Source organism: Cydia strobilella, chromosome 25, assembly GCF_947568885.1.
Source record: "Cydia strobilella chromosome 25, ilCydStro3.1, whole genome shotgun sequence".
Classification (NCBI taxonomy): Eukaryota; Metazoa; Arthropoda; class Insecta; order Lepidoptera; family Tortricidae; genus Cydia; species Cydia strobilella.
The window spans coordinates 3266730-3284654 of record NC_086065.1 but is presented as its reverse complement, the minus strand read 5'-3'; the positions used below and the strand labels follow the sequence as shown (position 1 = coordinate 3284654).

The window sequence follows — 17925 nt, the reverse complement described above, 5'->3', positions numbered from 1 at the left end:
GAACTGTGATAGCCGGACAGTTGAAATTTTCACAGATGATGTATTTCTGTTGCCGCTATAACAACAAATACTAAAAACAGAATTAACTATTTAAGTTGGGCTCCCATACAACAAACGTGATTTTTTTGCCGTTTTTTTGCGTAATGGTACGGAACCCTTCCTGCGCGAGTCCGACTCGCACTTGGCCGGTTTTTTTTTTACGCGGCCATATTAAGCCCACAATAGTGGGTGTGACCGTCATACTTTTGCAAGTCGGCCCAGATTACCGGTGCTCAAAAGGACATGAGTGTGCCCACTCAACGTGAGTAACTGCGTTAATAAAATCAGATTTTATTTTATGGTTAAGACTTAAGAATACCCGGCAAGCTCGGTTCTCCATACAAATGTAGTTATAAAGGGGCCCACTGACTATCAGTCCGCCGGACGATATCGGCCTGTCAGTTGTTCGGAACTGTCAAATTTTTGTTCTAACTGACAGGCTGATACCGTCCGGCGGACTGATAGTCAGTGGGCCCCTTAACGCTCTCATTTTAAAAACGACTAGCTATATTGCTCTGAAACTTAGTGCTGAAACTGTACTTACAATATGATATCTAGGTCTGAAATTAGTTTATTATGTAGAATTATGTAATAATTATAATTATTATGTATTACAATTATTTATTACAAAGAATAATTGTAATACTGTGATAATATGTTGAATCAATCATTATGTGGGTGTGAAAATGTAGGAAGCTAAACAAATATACTTACATATGCAGTTGCAATACTTAAGTCCAAAGATAGATATAACTCCGTAATAGATGGATACAGTCTAAGGAAAAAACGTGCCTCGAAAATGACGAAAATTTTATTCTCGATTAGATGTCGCTACTACCTTTGGCCTACTGTCGTATAGAGGGCGTTGACGGTTTCGTTTGTTATTTAACAATTTTAACGCATATCAGTGAAAGAACATGGGTCAAAATAATAAAAATAATTAATGCAAATAAAAAAAAATATTTATCCATATTTAAATAAATTTTATCGTATTTTTATAAATCTTCATTTTTAGTTTTAAAGTGTGTCGATAGATGGCAGTGAATTTACTGTGGTTACAAAATTTACTATGACAGTACCGCTCTATATATTATATCCTCTTTGTTAAGTCTATTCTATTATCGAATTAATGCTCACCGCTTTAGAACAAATTTAAAGTTTATTAGCTACATTTTCAAGTTTGCAAATTCATGGAACCAAAACACGTTCGATTTTCAAATTTAAACAATGCTCTTAAGAGCTAACGTTTCATATTTCAGTTGCATCGATAAGTTTGTACAAATTTGTAAATGCGTTTCAGAAAATGATAAGCGTACGAATATCGTCGTTCTGCGTTAGTAGTAAGAGTTAGCGAGGTGATGAAAGGATGTATATTATATGTTGTAAAGCCTTTTGAGAAGTTATTAAGGTCGTTGTACACTGGTGGGTGTAAGGTGAGTATCGTTATTTGTTAAGTTAATGTATCTACTGCTGCCCACACGTTATAGACAGGTTATAAAAATATAAGTAATTGAAAGGTAAAACACTTAAGAGTCACACCAAAAACCCGCTGCCAAAAAGTGCGTTAATTCGATTGTATGGAGGCGGCTAGGTTCGCGGAACTTAGGCTTCGATTCCACTAGAGATGTGCGAGAATACGTAGCAAATCATGTTTTAAGCACCAAGAAAACTGCCGGCTAGAGCTGCGCTGAGCGAGGATATATCTATAAATGAAGTGATTGTATTCTTAACAAACACATCCCTCGCTACTCAACCTCGGTCATCTCTTGTTGAAACGCAGCCTTAACGCTGTCTTTAGACCATTGAAAATAACATTTGACGACTGGTCTGGCCTAGTGGGTAGTGACCCTGCCCTGCCCTGTGGATAGTGGGTTCGAATCCCGGTAAGTGCATTTATTTGTGTGATGAACACAGATATTTGTTCCTGAGTCATGGGTGTTTTCTATGTATTTATGTATTTGTATATTATATACATATATCGTTGTCTGAGTACCCGCAACACAAGCCTTCATGAGCTTACTGTGGGACTTAGTCAATCTGTTTAAGAATGTCCTATAATATTTATTTATTTACAGGGACGTAGCTAGAGGATATGGCGCCCGGGGCAGTCACAAAATTTGCGCCCCCTGACGACTGACAAAAGTTTCCCTGCTGCTGCCTTTTGCCCATTTTGGCGTCCCCCCATGGATGGCGCCCGGGGCACTTGCCCCCTCCTAGTTACTTAGATTCGTAGAACAGCATTTACTGCAGATTGGCTTTTTTTTTCAAAAGTTGCCGCCAGGTTATACTAGGAAAGTAATCTATGCTCTGTGGTCTAGTCTCCACACACGATCCAAGGTCGAACCGCGCACGACTTTCCGAACGGCCATTACAATAGTGTTGAAATGTCAACCAACCGCCTTTTAGAGCACTATCGGGCGAATAGGGGATATTACTGCAATGTTCTGCCACCAGAGTGCAGGACTAGCCTTTTTAGTAAACCATAGAGCAACTTATACATACTGTACATTTAACAGGTTTTTGACAAGTTTACAGAGATAATAAAATATGACATTGATGCATCAAGGCGGTTTGTTTACAGAGGACCTACCGCGGGAAACGCGATCCGACGATAGACCCTCAGATTGTGGTAGTGGCGCCCTACGCAGTTTCGCATAATATTGCCTATTAGTCTGGCGAGTTGTGCACTTATTTGATAGTACAGTTGGACCAGGCGAATTCTGTGCAAACTTTGCATTGACAAAGTGTGGAAGCGTCCACACGAACTCGCCGCCAAAAAGCCGCTCAAGTTACGCTCTCATTTGTGCCGTTTTCAACTAAAAGGGTACTTATTGTCGCTTGTCAGTAAGGAGCTATTTCCATATAGCCTCAATTAGAAATCAACCTTATCAACAAGCGACAATGTGGTACCTTTTGGTTGAAAACGTCACATTTAAAGACATGCGCTTAAGGTGCAGTAGATTCAGCCAACAAAGTTTTTGAAAAATCGTAGCGTTTTCATAGATCACAATACGGTTGCCAAAATTTTAATTTGCAATCTCGAGGTCTTTTTTAAATAGCTTAATTCGAAACGTGATATCTTGACTTTTGCTCGATAGAAAAAAATCACGAACGTAGGTCTAAATCCCACCTTATTTTTGATCAATTTTTTGCACAAAAAGGCTAAAATATGGAAATTTCTTCAAAAAACCGGCCAAGTGTGAGTCGGACTCGCGTTCTAAGGGTTCCGTAGATTACACAATTTAAACAACGTATTTTTTATGTGAAATGTCTTTAAAAAACCAAAAATAAGTAATTAAGTCCGACTCACGCTTGACTGCACATTTCTAATAGGTTTTCCTCTAATCTATAGGTAAAGATCTATTTTGTGTATTTCTTTCAAATTTTTGACCCAGTAGTTTCGGAGATAAAGGGGGGGGGGGGGGGGGAATCGTCATTTCTTGCCTATTTTCTTAAACAACTTCTAAACTGTTTACCTTAAAATTATAAAAAAAAAAAATATTTAAAATTCTCACAATGAGCTCATTTGATATGTAACACGATATAGTTTGAAAAACTTTATTTTTTAATTCTCTCATTTACCCCCCAAAAGTGGCCCCCATGTTTAAAATTCATTTGTTTACGTTACATGTCCGTCTTTGGGTCACAGACTTACATATGTCTGCCAAATTTCAGCTTAATTGGTCCAGTAGTTTCGGAGAAAATAGGCTGTGACAGACGGACAGACAGACAGACAGACGGACAGACAGACAGACACACGAGTGATCCTGTAAGGGTTCCGTTTTTTCCTTTTGAGGTACGGAACCCTAAAAATGCGCAATTTTATTTTTGATCGAACTCATCGATGTTTCTTTGTAAAAACTTGAAAAAAAAAACATGATACCCGCGATCCCGGACACACAGAGAGCGAGAGAAGAACCTGAAACTACGGGGCCTTAAATTACATGAAATTTACGCAACATTTACGCAACAAATATCTATGTTTTCTTTAAATAAGTCAACTATCTCTGCAGCTGACTGTACAAGTGTAGGGTAAACTCGCATTATTTGGTGACACGCCTAATTCGGTGATACAAGTTTTGAAGCATGACACCGAGGAAAGCTTGTGAATTAGGGCCTTTAAATGGACCTCACGGCAAAGCCGCGAAGCCGTGGAGCCGTGAGGTCCCATTTAATAGGCCCTAATTCACTAGCTTTCCTCGGTGTCATGCTTCAAAACTTGTATCACCGAATTAGGTGTGTCACCAAATGCGAGTTTACCCTACATGCATGTAATAGCTAACTGAACATGAAATCAAAACTATATTAAATAGTCGACTAATAAAAGACTTCGATGAGCTGCCATTGGCACAGAAGACGTATCCCAAGATTATAGCGCGTACGTAAATGCGCCCAGTCATTCGTTAAATAAGGCTGTGTATACAATCTTAGCGGAGAATTTATCTTTAAAATAATAGGGGGTAGTAATACCCCTAGGCAATGTTCTGCCACCAGAGTGCAGCACTAGCCTTTTTACCATAGAGTAACTTATACATACTGTGCCTTTAACAGGTTTTTGACAATTTTTAAGAGATAATAAATATAACATTGATGCATCAAGGCGATTTGTTTACAGAGAACCTACTGGGAAACGCGAATCTGAAATTTCGGTATCCGATGCCTCTTTATCGCTCGAATGTACGAGAGTGACAGAGATGTTAGATAACGTAATTTCGATTTCTTGTTTCGCGATAGACCCTCAGATTGTGGTAGTGGCGCCACCTACGCAGTTTCGCGTAATATTCTCTATTATCCGACTCGAACTCATTGAGTAATTCAGAAAATTGAACTTTAGTAAAAAAAACCGGCCAAGTGCGAGTCGGACTCGCGCACGAAGGGTTCCGTACCATTACGGAAAAAAACAGCAAAAAATCACGTTTGTTGTATGGGAGCCCCATTTAAATATTTATATTATTCTGTTTTTAGTATTTGTTGTTATAGCGGCAACAGAAATACATCATCTGTGAAAATTTCAACTATCTAGCTATCACGGTTCATGAGATACAGCCTGGTGACAGACAGACAGACAGACGGACAGCGGAGTCTTAGTAATAGGGTCCCGTTTTTGCCCTTTGGGTACGGAACCCTAAAAATCACCACATCAGCTCGTAATGACTATCTTTGTACCTACTTCAAAAACTGATAAGAAAGTTGCAATTTATCCACGTGTGTGTTAACTTTTGAGTTGGTTCCACATGCTGCTTGGTAGAATTGATGGCTTTTAAGTAAATCATTTTAATAGCATTTATATGCCCATCGCCTTCTAGCGAATGAAACCTTTCGCACGATAGCACACCAGTACTCTCCAATCGTCCGCACTCGGACACTCCTCAACATTTTTTTATCTATTGCACCTGACTGACTGCGACTTGTTTGCCGACAATACTTATATATTTTTTAAAGATTTTTTACGTTTTTGAGAATCAACATAGGTAGCTTATTAATTATTGTCATATTTATCCTATAACTTTATTACATATTGCTTTAATTACTTAGTTTTACAGTGCATTGGCGCCCTTAGCTGTAATGTAAAATTTGATTTCAATACATATCAAATCAAATAAATGGATTGGAACGGTGATGGGAATAGGCCGCTCGTGTGTACCGGCCTTAACCATCCATCGCGAATCTATTGACTAGAACATGTTACATTTAGTTTTTGGTTCATTGACCTCGGCGGCCATTAGGTACGGTTTTATTTTAGCGCTAAGTATACCGTTTATCGATGACGTACCTAAATGGCCAATTTACCGTGTTACACTTAATATCTTTTGTACTTCTGACAACCTACTCAGTTCCACCCACACGCATATATAATTGTGACGTTTTCAATCAAAAGGTACCACATTGTCGCTTACAATAAGAACGAAAATTGCTTCCATCTTTATACGAAAAACCTGTCAGAGCGTCTTTATGACAAGCGACAATGTGGTACCTTTTGATTGAAAACGACAGAATTCATTTCATTATTTTTGCCCCTGATTCATTAATCGTTACCTAACGGTCGCAAAACGTGGGTGTTGTGTTCGGGTTCGATCACTTCTGGCGCAGTCTTATTAGGAGTTTCCATTTTTGAATGTTAGTCATTATACAAAGAAGAAAAAACGGGCCAAGTGCGAGTCGGACTCGCGCACCAAGGGTTCCGTATTTTTTAGTATTTGTTGTTATAGCGGCAACAGAAATACATCATCTGTGAAAATTTCAACTGTCTAGCTATCACGGTTCATGAGATACAGCCTGGTGACAGACAGACAGACGGACAGACGGACACACGGAGAGACGGACAGACGAACAGCGGAGTCGTAGAAATAGGATCCCGTTTTTACCCTTTGGGTACGGAACCCTAAAAAGGAATTTGGTTCAGTAATAACTGGCTGAATTTATCGGATGTGCCTTTCTGATTTCGGATGTCGGAAGGCGCCTATGACAAAAACAGCTGCAGGAGAGTGCCATTGGCATTAAGTCCGCCTGTTTTATAATAATAATGATTTATTAAATGCATACATAAATACAGAGAAACACATAAATCTGCGATCATTTTACTTTCTTCCGACATCCGATATCGGATCGGATCATGTGAAAACGCTTTTACTGCTACAGCGCGTTTCAAGATTAATTCTCCATTCACTACCACATTAGTTTACTCAAAGATGGATGTAACTCCGTAATAGATGGATACAGTCTAAGGAAAAAACGTGCCTCGAAAATCAAGAAAATTTGATTCTCGTTCAGAGGGCGCTATTAGTTTTGGCCTACAGTCGTATAGATGGCGTTGACGGTTTCGTTTGTTATTTAACAATTTTAACGCATATCAGCGAAAGAACATGGGTCAAAATCATAAAAATAATTAATGCAAATAAAAAAAATCATTTATCTATATTTAAATGCATTCTATCGTATTTTTATAAATCTTCATTTTTAGTTATAAAGTGTGTCGACAGATGGCAGTAAATTTACTGGGGTTACAAAATTTACTATGACAGTACCGCTCTAGTATAAGCTACTCTATGGTTTACTGTTTAATAAGCTATCGATATTACACTTCACTACATCATCATCATCATTGGCCACATCATCTGTTGTAGATGCTTGTTGCGGCGCTTGTGGGTTTATGGGGTCCTGCATCGCCGTTGATGGCTGTAAAGTCCTATCGCAGCGCGGCATTTCTTGCCGCATCGATCGCACACAAAACGCGAGTCCGCAGGAGGTGGTGAGCACGACGAGACTTTTCTGCTTAAGGTTCTCCAGCCAGTCATCGTCGTGCTTTGATGTAATGTCGTGACGCCATTCCGGTCTCATTTCAGCACGTTTCTCCCAACTGTCGGTCCGAATGCCAAAAGTGTCCATGTCCCGCTTACAGGAGTCCTTAAACCGTAGAGCTGGACGCTCACCAGGTATTTTTACGTCCGCTATCTGACCCAGCATAACTTGGCGTGGTAGTCTCCCAGGGTTCATGCGATGTACGTGACCGAGCCAGCGAAGTCTTCTCTGCTTTAACATAGCAGTTAGGCTGCAACAATGCGTTCTTGAGAGCACTACCTCGTTGCTAATCTTATCTTGCCAAGTAACTCCAAGAATAGTCCTCAGGCAGCGCATGACACTTCACTACATAGTATAAAACAAAGTCGCTTTCCGCTGTCTGTATGTATGTCTGTCCCTATGTATGCTTATATCTTTAAAACTACGCAACGGATTTTGATGCAGTTTTTTTTAATAGATAGAGAGGATAGTTTATATGTAAATTTAAAAAGGTTTTGTGTAAATTAGTTGAACTACTTGTGCGAAGAGCGCTGGTGGCCTAGCGGTAAGAGCGTGCGACTTGCAATCCGGAGGTCGCGGGTTCAAACCCCGGCTCGTACCGATGAGTTTTTCGGAACTTATGTACGAAATATCATTTGATATTTACCAGTCGCTTTTCGGTGAAGGAAAACATCGTGAGGAAACCGGACTAATCCCGACAAGGCCTAGTTTTCCCCTCTGGGTTGGACGGTCAGATGGCAGTCGCTTTCGTAAAAACTAGTGCCTACGCCAATTCTTGGGATTAGTTGCCAAGCGGACCCCAGGCTCCCATGGAGCCGTGGCAAAAATGCCGGGACAACGCGAGGAAGATGATGAGTTGAACTACTTGTGCGAAGCCGGGGCGGGTCGCTAGTTAAACAATAAACAAAGGAATTAATCACGAGGCTAATAACTATCAAGATGACGCTCGAACCGGAAGTCCGTCACTTTTACTCACTTTATCAAGGAAATTGACATGTGACAGCGCCAGTGTGGCGATACTTTACTCCGGGGCAAAGACTGCTGGTCATTTTTTGTATATTTTCGTAAATAACTTCTAAACTATTTATCCTAAAATTAAAAAAAAATATATATTTGAGTTTTCCACAATGAGCTCTTTCTTTTGATATGTAACACGATATAGTTTGAAGAACTTTATTTTTTTAATTTTCTCATTTACCCCCCAAAAGTGGTCCCCATGTTTAAATTTTATTTGTTTACGTTACATGTCCATCTTTAGGTCACAAACTTACAAATGTATACCAAATTTCAACTTAATTGGTCCAGTAGTTTCGGAGAAAATATTCTGTGACAGACGGACAGACAGACGCACGAGTGATCCTATAAGGGTTCCGTTTTTTCCTTTTGAGGTACGGAACCCTAAAAAAGGAGTGTACAGGTTTTAAAAGGGTCGGCAACGGGCATGTAATATCTTTGGTGTTGCAGGCGTGACTGCTTACCGACAGGCGGGCCGTATGCTTGTTTGCCACCGACGTGGTATATAAAAAAACTGTCAACGCTGCAGTAGTACCTAATGGTGCAACAGTTACGTCAGTAACGTTGCTACAGTCGTCAACTGAATGCGCCATCTTGCAGTTGAAATGATCCGTGTATCAATGACAGACTATTTTCACGGTCGGTCAAAACTGTCACAGTCAATTTGTCAAAATGCATTTCGCGTCACGCTCTGATCTCACGCATGCGACTAGTGCCCGATATAAAATAACGTTATGTTTAACTCAATTTTGCGCTATGAAAGTATTCATTACCGTCTCAGTTGAGTAACATTTGTAACATAACATAGTTTCGTAGCAGAAAATATGCTATTTGCGATGATTTGGATTTTTTTTAAACATTCTTGATAAAACATCAATCTTTAGTAAATATTCTTCACAATTTATCGTTACACATAATAAATAGTGCTGGAACCACGAGTAGTTTAATTAACAAATTCCTAACCGTTTAGTTTAGTAACCTGCCGTAAATAACTAGGTATATACAGGATGCGATAGAAAATGAGTTGAAAATTGAAATCTCGATGGTGAGCGTTGAAGGCCTGAGAGGTCCAAAGGAGGTAGTATTGGGGAATGGCACACTGCGTCCGATTCACATCTTGAAACTTACACGAGAATTTAATGCAAGTTTCCAAATTGGAAATTAAAAAAAAAATTTTTTTTAATATAATATATTACATATTAATTTATTTTATGTAATATAATAATATATTACATATAATAATATATAATAATATATAATAATATATTACATATTATTATATTACATATTAATTAGACAGGCAGTAAAAAGAAATATAAAAATAATGCCTATAATGGTTTACCTTTGGCAAGAATTCCGTGAAGTAAGCTCACACACAACATCAACTTAAAAGCTGCCATCTTGATCACCACACTTTATCACTTTTCACTTTAGATCTGAAACAAATAAACATAAATTGTAAGTACTTGTTGATTGTATTGTTAAGAATGCTATTTTGCCCCCTTATTTTTTACAGTATTTACTAATGCTATATAATAAAAATTAACTGGTTTTCTTATAATCGAATTTAACCGCTAAGTGAGTGTAACCGCTAAGTTAGTTTGGTTTTCTTTTGGCTATTATACGTTGAAGGACAAAATTTTGGCCCCAGAAATCAATTTTGAGATCTGACATTTCATCAAATTTTATATCAAAAACGTCTCTCTACAAGTATTTTTTTACCTGTTAACGGACAAGATTGTAAGAAAAAATAATTGGTTATAAGATCTCCTATCTAGAAAATATGTGCCATTTTCAACCAAAAGGGTACTTATTGTAGCTTGTCAGTAAGGCGCTATTTCTACAACACACACACAACAACAACAACAACAACAACAACAACAACAACAACAACAACAACACACAACAACAACAAGTACAACGTACAAGTTGAAGACGCTAGCGAGCAGACGCCACGCCAAAGATGCCACCATATTATACAACATATGTACTGGTCATATGTACCTGTACAGGTCAGTACAACTGTCCGGAGCTACTTGAGGCTATTCGTTTCCGAGCTCCTAACTACAGGACACGACATCTGTCCCTATTCGCGGTCCCGATAGCTGCCACTAACGCTGGGGTGCGAGCTCCGCTGCGTAGGATATGTACTAACTACAATAAACGCCTAGTCTCGGTTGACATATTTAATAATACGCGAGTTGAATTTAAGCGCAAAGTCAGCTCGATATTACAACTTTAATTTTAAGCCTATATATATTGTGTAATTTTGTTTCTTTTTTATATCTTGTAGTGTTCATTAGCCATAATTTATTTTTATGATAAACCTGTGCTTGTGCTTATGTACTTTAGAAGTGTTAAATGCCGTTATTGTTAAGTTTAAGTATATAGTGTATGTCTGTGTATTTAGTTCCGACAAAGATAGATATAACTCCGTAATAGATGTTTACAGTCTAAGGAAAAAACGTGCCTCGAAAATCAAGAAAATTTGATTCTCGTTCAGAGGGCGCCACTAGTTTTGGCCCACTGTCGTATAGATGGCGTTGACTGTTTCGTTTGTTATTTAACAATTTTAACGCATATCAGTGAAAGAACATGGGTCGAAATCATAAAAATAATTAATGCATTTAAAAAAAATCATTTATCTATATTTAAATACATTTTATCGTATTTTTATAAATCTTAATTTTTAGTTTTAAAGTGTGTCGACAGATGGCAGTGAATTTACTGGGGTTACAAAATTTACTATGACAGTACCGCTCTAGTATAAGTTACTCTATGGTTCCGATCACAATGCTATCCTAAAACTACTGTCGGACCTCCTAGTGGGAATTGTCTTAGGATGTAGGCTATATGTACTGTTATAACTTTGCCTGTAAATCTTATTGGCCTGTATCTGTTTTTTTCCCCAACAAAGAAAAAAAAAATCAAACTTCAATTAGAAATCAACCTTATCGACAAGCGACAATGTGGTACCTTTTGATTGAAAACGTCACATACACGAATTAATGTGTTCGTCAGATGGCAGATAATTTATTATTAAAAAAAAATTAGGCACAAATGTGTGCCTGATATTTTTTCGATGTTATATTTAATATTATCATTTTCATTAGAATTTTCATTTTTTTTAATTATTACATAGTAGGTACTTTAGGTACTTATAACGATCCCCGGGTCAGTCTCGGGTAGGTACCCAATGCTTACTTCGTGCAACAATTAGTAAAGTCTAGGAACCGAAGTCATGGTCGGTTGCGTGCCCACCCAGGCCGTTACTGCCAGCAGCGCGTATCACAGCGTATTAATCCACAGGGGGGTTTCAATTACAAATTTACTGACCGTTTAAATTTGAATATTCTTAAATTGTAGATTATGTCTAACAAAAAAATAAAACGTTTGTTTATTTATTTTTTGTATGTAAAATTGTTTACTTTGTTTCGCAAAAGGTTGTACTTGTGCTAAGTTCCTCTTAGTATTAAAATAAAAAATAAATTGTACTCATAATACCAATTAGAGAAGTATTTTGAATTCGACTTTCTTTAAAGAGTCTAACCGTAACAACTCTAATTCAAAAATTCAAGGCTTAGTTTGGCCAGACTCTAACAAACTTAGAACCCTTTTCTCGTAAATCCACTCACGCTTGGCCAGTTTTCACGGTTTGACCACACCGCTAATATTACGTATTCTATCCCATGTACAAGCACGCAAACAGAGCAGCATAAGTGCGAAAAGGACAGATTGATATACTACTAATCAGGTATCAAAAGGACAGGCTATCCCACAAAAGCTATTAGTACCCGTCAGAAAAGCAAAAAGATTTTTATCTACACCTTGGTCAAGAAATCTAAGAAGACATTGTACTTAAGAATAAGAATAAGAATTGTTTATTGCCACATTATCAAGTACAAAAGAAAATGAAATAAAAGTACAAAAGAAAATAAAATAAAATTACATAAAACAAGAATAAGAAAAAACAATTATTAATTTATAAGTAAGTACAATCAATTGGGCAAAGGGTTTCCAGTCTTAGCGTGTGCCGGGCCGAGATGCCCGGCGCTGGTTTTCAGACCGGTCCCAGACTTAACAATAACGAGACAAAAAAAGTTACATATTTTTTTCATTTTTTGTATGAAATACTAAAGATTAGCCGTATATTTAATTTTTAAATTCACATCTTGGTGGCTCAGGTATGTAACCTTGACTGAACGAGAGCGGGGTCGCGGGTTCGGTCCCGGGTCAGTCAATATTTGTATAGATTAGTGGATACCCAATATTTGCAGGTCTGGTCGTCTGTTTAAACAAGCCGAAGTTATGTAAAAAGGAAAATATTTTATATGGTCAGCATTTAACAGGTTAACCGGTTAAATCTGGAGTTACCATGTTTACCAGTACAATTTGACACTGGGTTAACGGTTTTACCGCTTCACCCCGGGTTAGTGGGATGGTGCAAGTGGCCTGAACTATAAAATCAGTTGAAATACAAGCACTAAAGTACTAAAACTATGCTAACTAGAAACGTTAAACCATGTGTTTAGCAGTAAACTTTACCTTAAGGGTCTCCGGCAAGCTCGGTTCTCCATACAAACGTAGTTCCGCTCTCATTTTAAAACGACTAGCTAGATTGCTCTGAAACTTTGTACTTACAATAGGATAAGTTATATCTATGTCTGTAATTAGTTTATGTAGCTTCAGATACCATAGTTAAAAAAATACAGCGAATTTAAGTTTTTCATAAAAAAACTTGTTTTTACTCTATTTCGTTTGTTTTATAAACTGGAGCTATATAAACTAATTAAAGACCTAGATATACCTCATGTCATTGTATGTGCAAAGTTTCATTGCAATCCAAGACGTAGTTTTAAAATGAGAGCGGAACTACGTTTGTATGGGTAGGTGCCATTTGGCCGAGCTTGCCGGGGACTATTAAGTTAGCTAAGTAATTGAATTGGTTCGTGTAGAAGCATTAAAGGCTAGGTAGCGTGCGTGTGACACCTTGCATTCATAGATACAGCATGTGTGGGCAGTACTTTTGATTGCTTCTAATTACTAAAGTACTATGTAGTTTGTGCTTGCGACTTCGTTTACGGCCGAGCATAAGCGAATTACGTCACATATTTCGAGACAGGCAATCCTTATTCGACCAGTATGTCTCGTCTTTCTCAAACATTTCGTCAATCTTAGATTTTTTAAGATGATCGAATGGGGTTGCCTGGTTGAAGTATTTTACAGATGGCACCAGCATATACAATCCTACTAATGGTGTCTAATTCTTGTTATTTTTTGTAATTGTATTGCCTAATTAAATGAGTTTTAAGCCAGATCCTATAGAACAAAGCTAGAGACAGGAAAACATGCTGGTGCGGGCGCCATCTATAAAAAAATCTTTGACTGTTGCCAACCCTATTGTAAGAAGAGCTGATAACTAAAATTCAGACACCTTTAAAATTCCAACTATTAGAACCCAAACCAACTAAAAAAAAAGCCAAAAACCATTTTTTTAACATTTTTAAACTGAAGTCGCCGTCTGGTCGCTTGCCTATCGGTGTTCTATCGGATACATTCCGGGGAATGCGCACAGGAACTGCACGACCTGATCCCACCTTCCCCTTTCCATCATCGGACATCCAGGCGCGGGGAGCGAATGCACCCGTTCGTGGTCCACGTCCCACTTGTTCGGACGAAACGTTTTGCCTCCTCCTTTTTGGTACGGACGGCTAAGGAATGGAATGCGCTCCCGCCATCTGTATTCCATGATCAATATGAATGACCTCGGTCTCTTTAAAACAAGAGTGAATAGGCTGTTACTGAACCGGTGAGCTCCATCTTAGGCCCTGTCTTTACTTTCCATCAGGTGTGACTAGGAACAATCGCCGAAGTTTATATTATAAAAAACAAGTCATTGGAGGCGTCAAGGCGTTAGGGGGGTCAAGCCGAATCTGACTAAATCTCACCTGAGGGAGACGGGGGGTTTTAACAAATACCACGGTATTTTTTTCCGGCAAAAAATCCTCAAAAACCTCTCACGTAATTAATGTACCCATTACATATTGCTAGCAATATTCCAAGGATATTCAAGAAAAGGAAAAGGTTAAAGTATGTCTTTAGTCATCTTTATTTATAAGCGTTGTTTCCATACAAGGCGTATGAATCTGAGTTACCTTGAGGTCTGTCTCCCACGCCGATTCAATTTTACACTGTAACCTTCTTATAAGTATCTGAGTTTTTTTTTGCGCTGACTTTAGTTAAGTGTTGAAATAAAACTATGAAAACGGATTATATCGCGTATATTGAATTTATAATCTATCATCATCATCATCATCATCATCATCATGTCAGCCGATAGACGTCCACTGCTGGACATAGGCCTCCTCCAAGGCTCGTCACTCCGACCGATCCTGTGCCGTGTGGTGCCGGGTAAGAATAGCACCACCCCCCCTCTCTTTCCGTGGGTGTCGTAAGAGGCGACTTAAGGAAATCCGGTGGATGGGCAGCAGCGTCCTCCGAGAACTACCTCTATCAAACTGCGGTCGCCAACCCGCCTGCCAAGCGTGGCGACTACGGCAATCCCCCCCAAGGGATAAAAACAAAAAATAATAATGCAGACACAAATAATCTATACTGTTTATTAATTAATTTTTTATTCTTGTTTTAAAAAAATGGATTTATTATTATTATAATACATCCCGTTTCGCTCAACGGGTGACGGGTGAATGGGTGATCCGTTTTAATAGTTTTATTTCATAAGTAACTATCGCGGTAAACGAAGACAATATTTATTTTAACTTTAGATTTTGGACTAAAATTTAACACTGTTGTTGTTTGTAAAATACAATTTAATTATTAGATGTTATTCTTTTCCTAAGTTTTCTGTACTTATTTTGTGGTGTTTATATCAATCATACATAATGTTATTGGCTCACATTTTTAACAAAAACATTTTTGGTTTGGATATTAACTAGTATGTATTGATACTTAGCTTATTTAAAGGTCGTCTAAAATGCTTTAATTTAACCTTTCATACATGGTCAAAAATGGGGTTGGCAACTGTCAAAGGTTTGCAGAGATGGCGCCATCATAGCTTGCCCCTTTTTCTATGAGATTTGGCTTAAAGGGCTGGCATCCAGGGCATTAAAAAAATGAAAATTGACACAATTCTAGGGATTGACAGGGCAAGGGCATTATTTCTATGGTAATAATCTAATGGATAGTACACAATTTGGATTTACTCGCGGTCGTTCAACAACGGATGCAGGTGTTCAAATAATAAAGCATATTGTTGATGCTTGGGAGGGGTCACAGGATGCGCTAGGCGTTTTCTGTGACTTATCCAAAGCATTCGACTGTGTACATCACGACACCCTGATCAGGAAGCTACACCACTATGGAGTTAGAGGGTTGGAACTTAAGCTTCTGGAATCATACTTAAGTGATAGAACTCAGAGGGTGACTGTAAATGGTACAAGTTCATCTGGCAGCAAATTGAAAATGGGTGTCCCGCAGGGTTCAATTTTGGGCCCTTTTCTATTTCTCGTATATATTAACGATTTGCCTCACCTAGTACGCAACAAACATGACCTTGTACTGTTTGCTGACGACACCTCGTTAGTTTTTAAAATTTACCGACAGCAAACAAATTATAATGATGTTAATGCTGCTATATCTAGTGTTGTGGATTGGTTTACTGCTAATAATCTTCTCTTGAACGAAAAGAAAACTAAGTGTGTGAAATTTGTATTGCCTAATGTTAAACCGGTAGTTTCGAGTATTAAAATTAATGATGAACCTTTGGTTTTTGAAGATTCGACTGTCTTCTTGGGTATGAGTTTGGATGCCAAACTACAGTGGGGATCTCATATCCGTAAATTGTCTAATCGGCTCAGTTCTGCCTCATTTGCAGTCAAAAAAATTAGAACCCTGACTGATGTGGATACGGCTCGACTGGTCTACTTTGGCTATTTCCACAGCCTAATGTCATACGGCATCCTTTTATGGGGGCACGCTGCAGATGCTAATTGTATCTTTATATTGCAAAAACGGGCGATTAGAGCTATTTATAATTTGGGATGCAGGGTCTCCTTAAGAGACAAATTTGGAGAATTAGACATTTTGACATTTGCGTCGCAATACATTTATGAAAATCTATTATACGTGCAGAAAAATAAACACATGTTTAAGAAATATTGCGACATACACAACAGAAATACAAGAAACAAAGAGAAACTTGTACCTACTACAACTAGACTTCAGAGGATAAGTAAATCTTTCATTGGCCAATGTGTTCGTTTTTACAACAAAATTCCTTTGGATATTCAAAGTTTGCCATTAAATGAATTTAAATCGGTCATTAAACGTAAGTTGTGCAAAAATGGATATTATAAAATATCAGACTATTTAGAAGACGTTAACCCTTGGAGTTAATAAGTATGTGCATAGTGTAACATAGATAATGTTATTTAATATTTAATTTTTAAGTAAATACAATTGTTTGACGTCATAAAGAGATTGTAAAATCCTATTATGAAAAAAAAAAAAAAAAAAAAAAAAAAAAAAAAAAAAAAAAAACAAGCTATGCTGGCGCCATCTGCTAAACACTTCGACCGGCCAACCCCATTGCGGGTTAAAAGTGTTAAAACCTCGTTAGTGCTGTACGAGTATAGAGCAAATAAAAAAAAGTTCTAAAAAGAATGCTAAAAGATGTTTAAAAATTCGGTTAAGAATTCATGATCCTTAATCATGACAAGAAGTTAACGTAATTATAAATATCTATTAGGTATGACATAAGATATTTAAATTAACATAATAAATGGACAGGCGGATGCATCTTTATAATAGTGCTACCTGTAGAGTCTAGATATTCACCAGACTAAATAACTTAAAAAAATAACTCGGCCTTGACCTTAGATTTACATTCCTCTTCATAATAAGGTGAAAATTAAACATTTAATTATTTTAAGTACTTAAACTTAATATTTTACTAATGTACGAATGATGTAATGCAATATAATATCCGCAACCCTAAAACCAATTGTTGCACAAGCAAAATCTGACTCTATTGTCAACTTACGAGTAATCAAAATCAATTGAAGGAGAAATTCACTTCCCCAAACAATAACTCTATAAGAAAATACGTAATGGAACTCACCAGAGTACACATATCCTTCACAACTGCACAAACACTAGCGGTTCCGGAGCGTTTTCGTGGCGTTTTCCAAGATGGCGGCCGTGCGCGCGCGGCGGTGGGTGGCGCGGGACTGGCTCAAGGCTTGCGCGGGAGTTGAATACTTGATGATTTTGTTGGGGCGCATGCACGGTGTATAATGCAACCTTATAAGAAATTTTTTCAGCATTTCTACAGGTATTTAACTTAAGAATTAACTAACTTACTAGAAGAAGTAAAAAGAAGTCATTCGAACCTTTTAAAAGAGAAGTCCAAGTGCCTTTATTCGTTACCTTCATACTACGTGTTGATATAAAATATAAAATTATAACTTGATTGGGTTCTGTAGCCTAAATGTCAAAAATGGAGCCTCCATGCATACAGGCATATTTGAATTTTAGTTAGTTATCTTATAGTAT

At 37.8% G+C, this 17925-nt stretch overlaps 1 protein-coding gene across 1 annotated transcript in view; it reads right to left on the bottom strand.

Annotated features, from left to right (window-relative positions):
- Positions 1-17612, bottom strand: part of LOC134752930 (uncharacterized) — a 70224-nt gene extending 52612 nt beyond the window's left edge. Inside the window, exons 1-2 of the mRNA XM_063688712.1 lie at positions 17478-17612; positions 9695-9773 (exon numbers count right to left, since the gene is read on the bottom strand). Of these exons, the coding sequence (XP_063544782.1) occupies positions 9695-9752 (58 nt within the window). The 5' untranslated portion in view covers positions 9753-9773; positions 17478-17612. The remainder of the gene's footprint in view (positions 1-9694; positions 9774-17477) is intronic.
- Between the last annotated feature and the right edge of the window lie 313 nt (positions 17613-17925).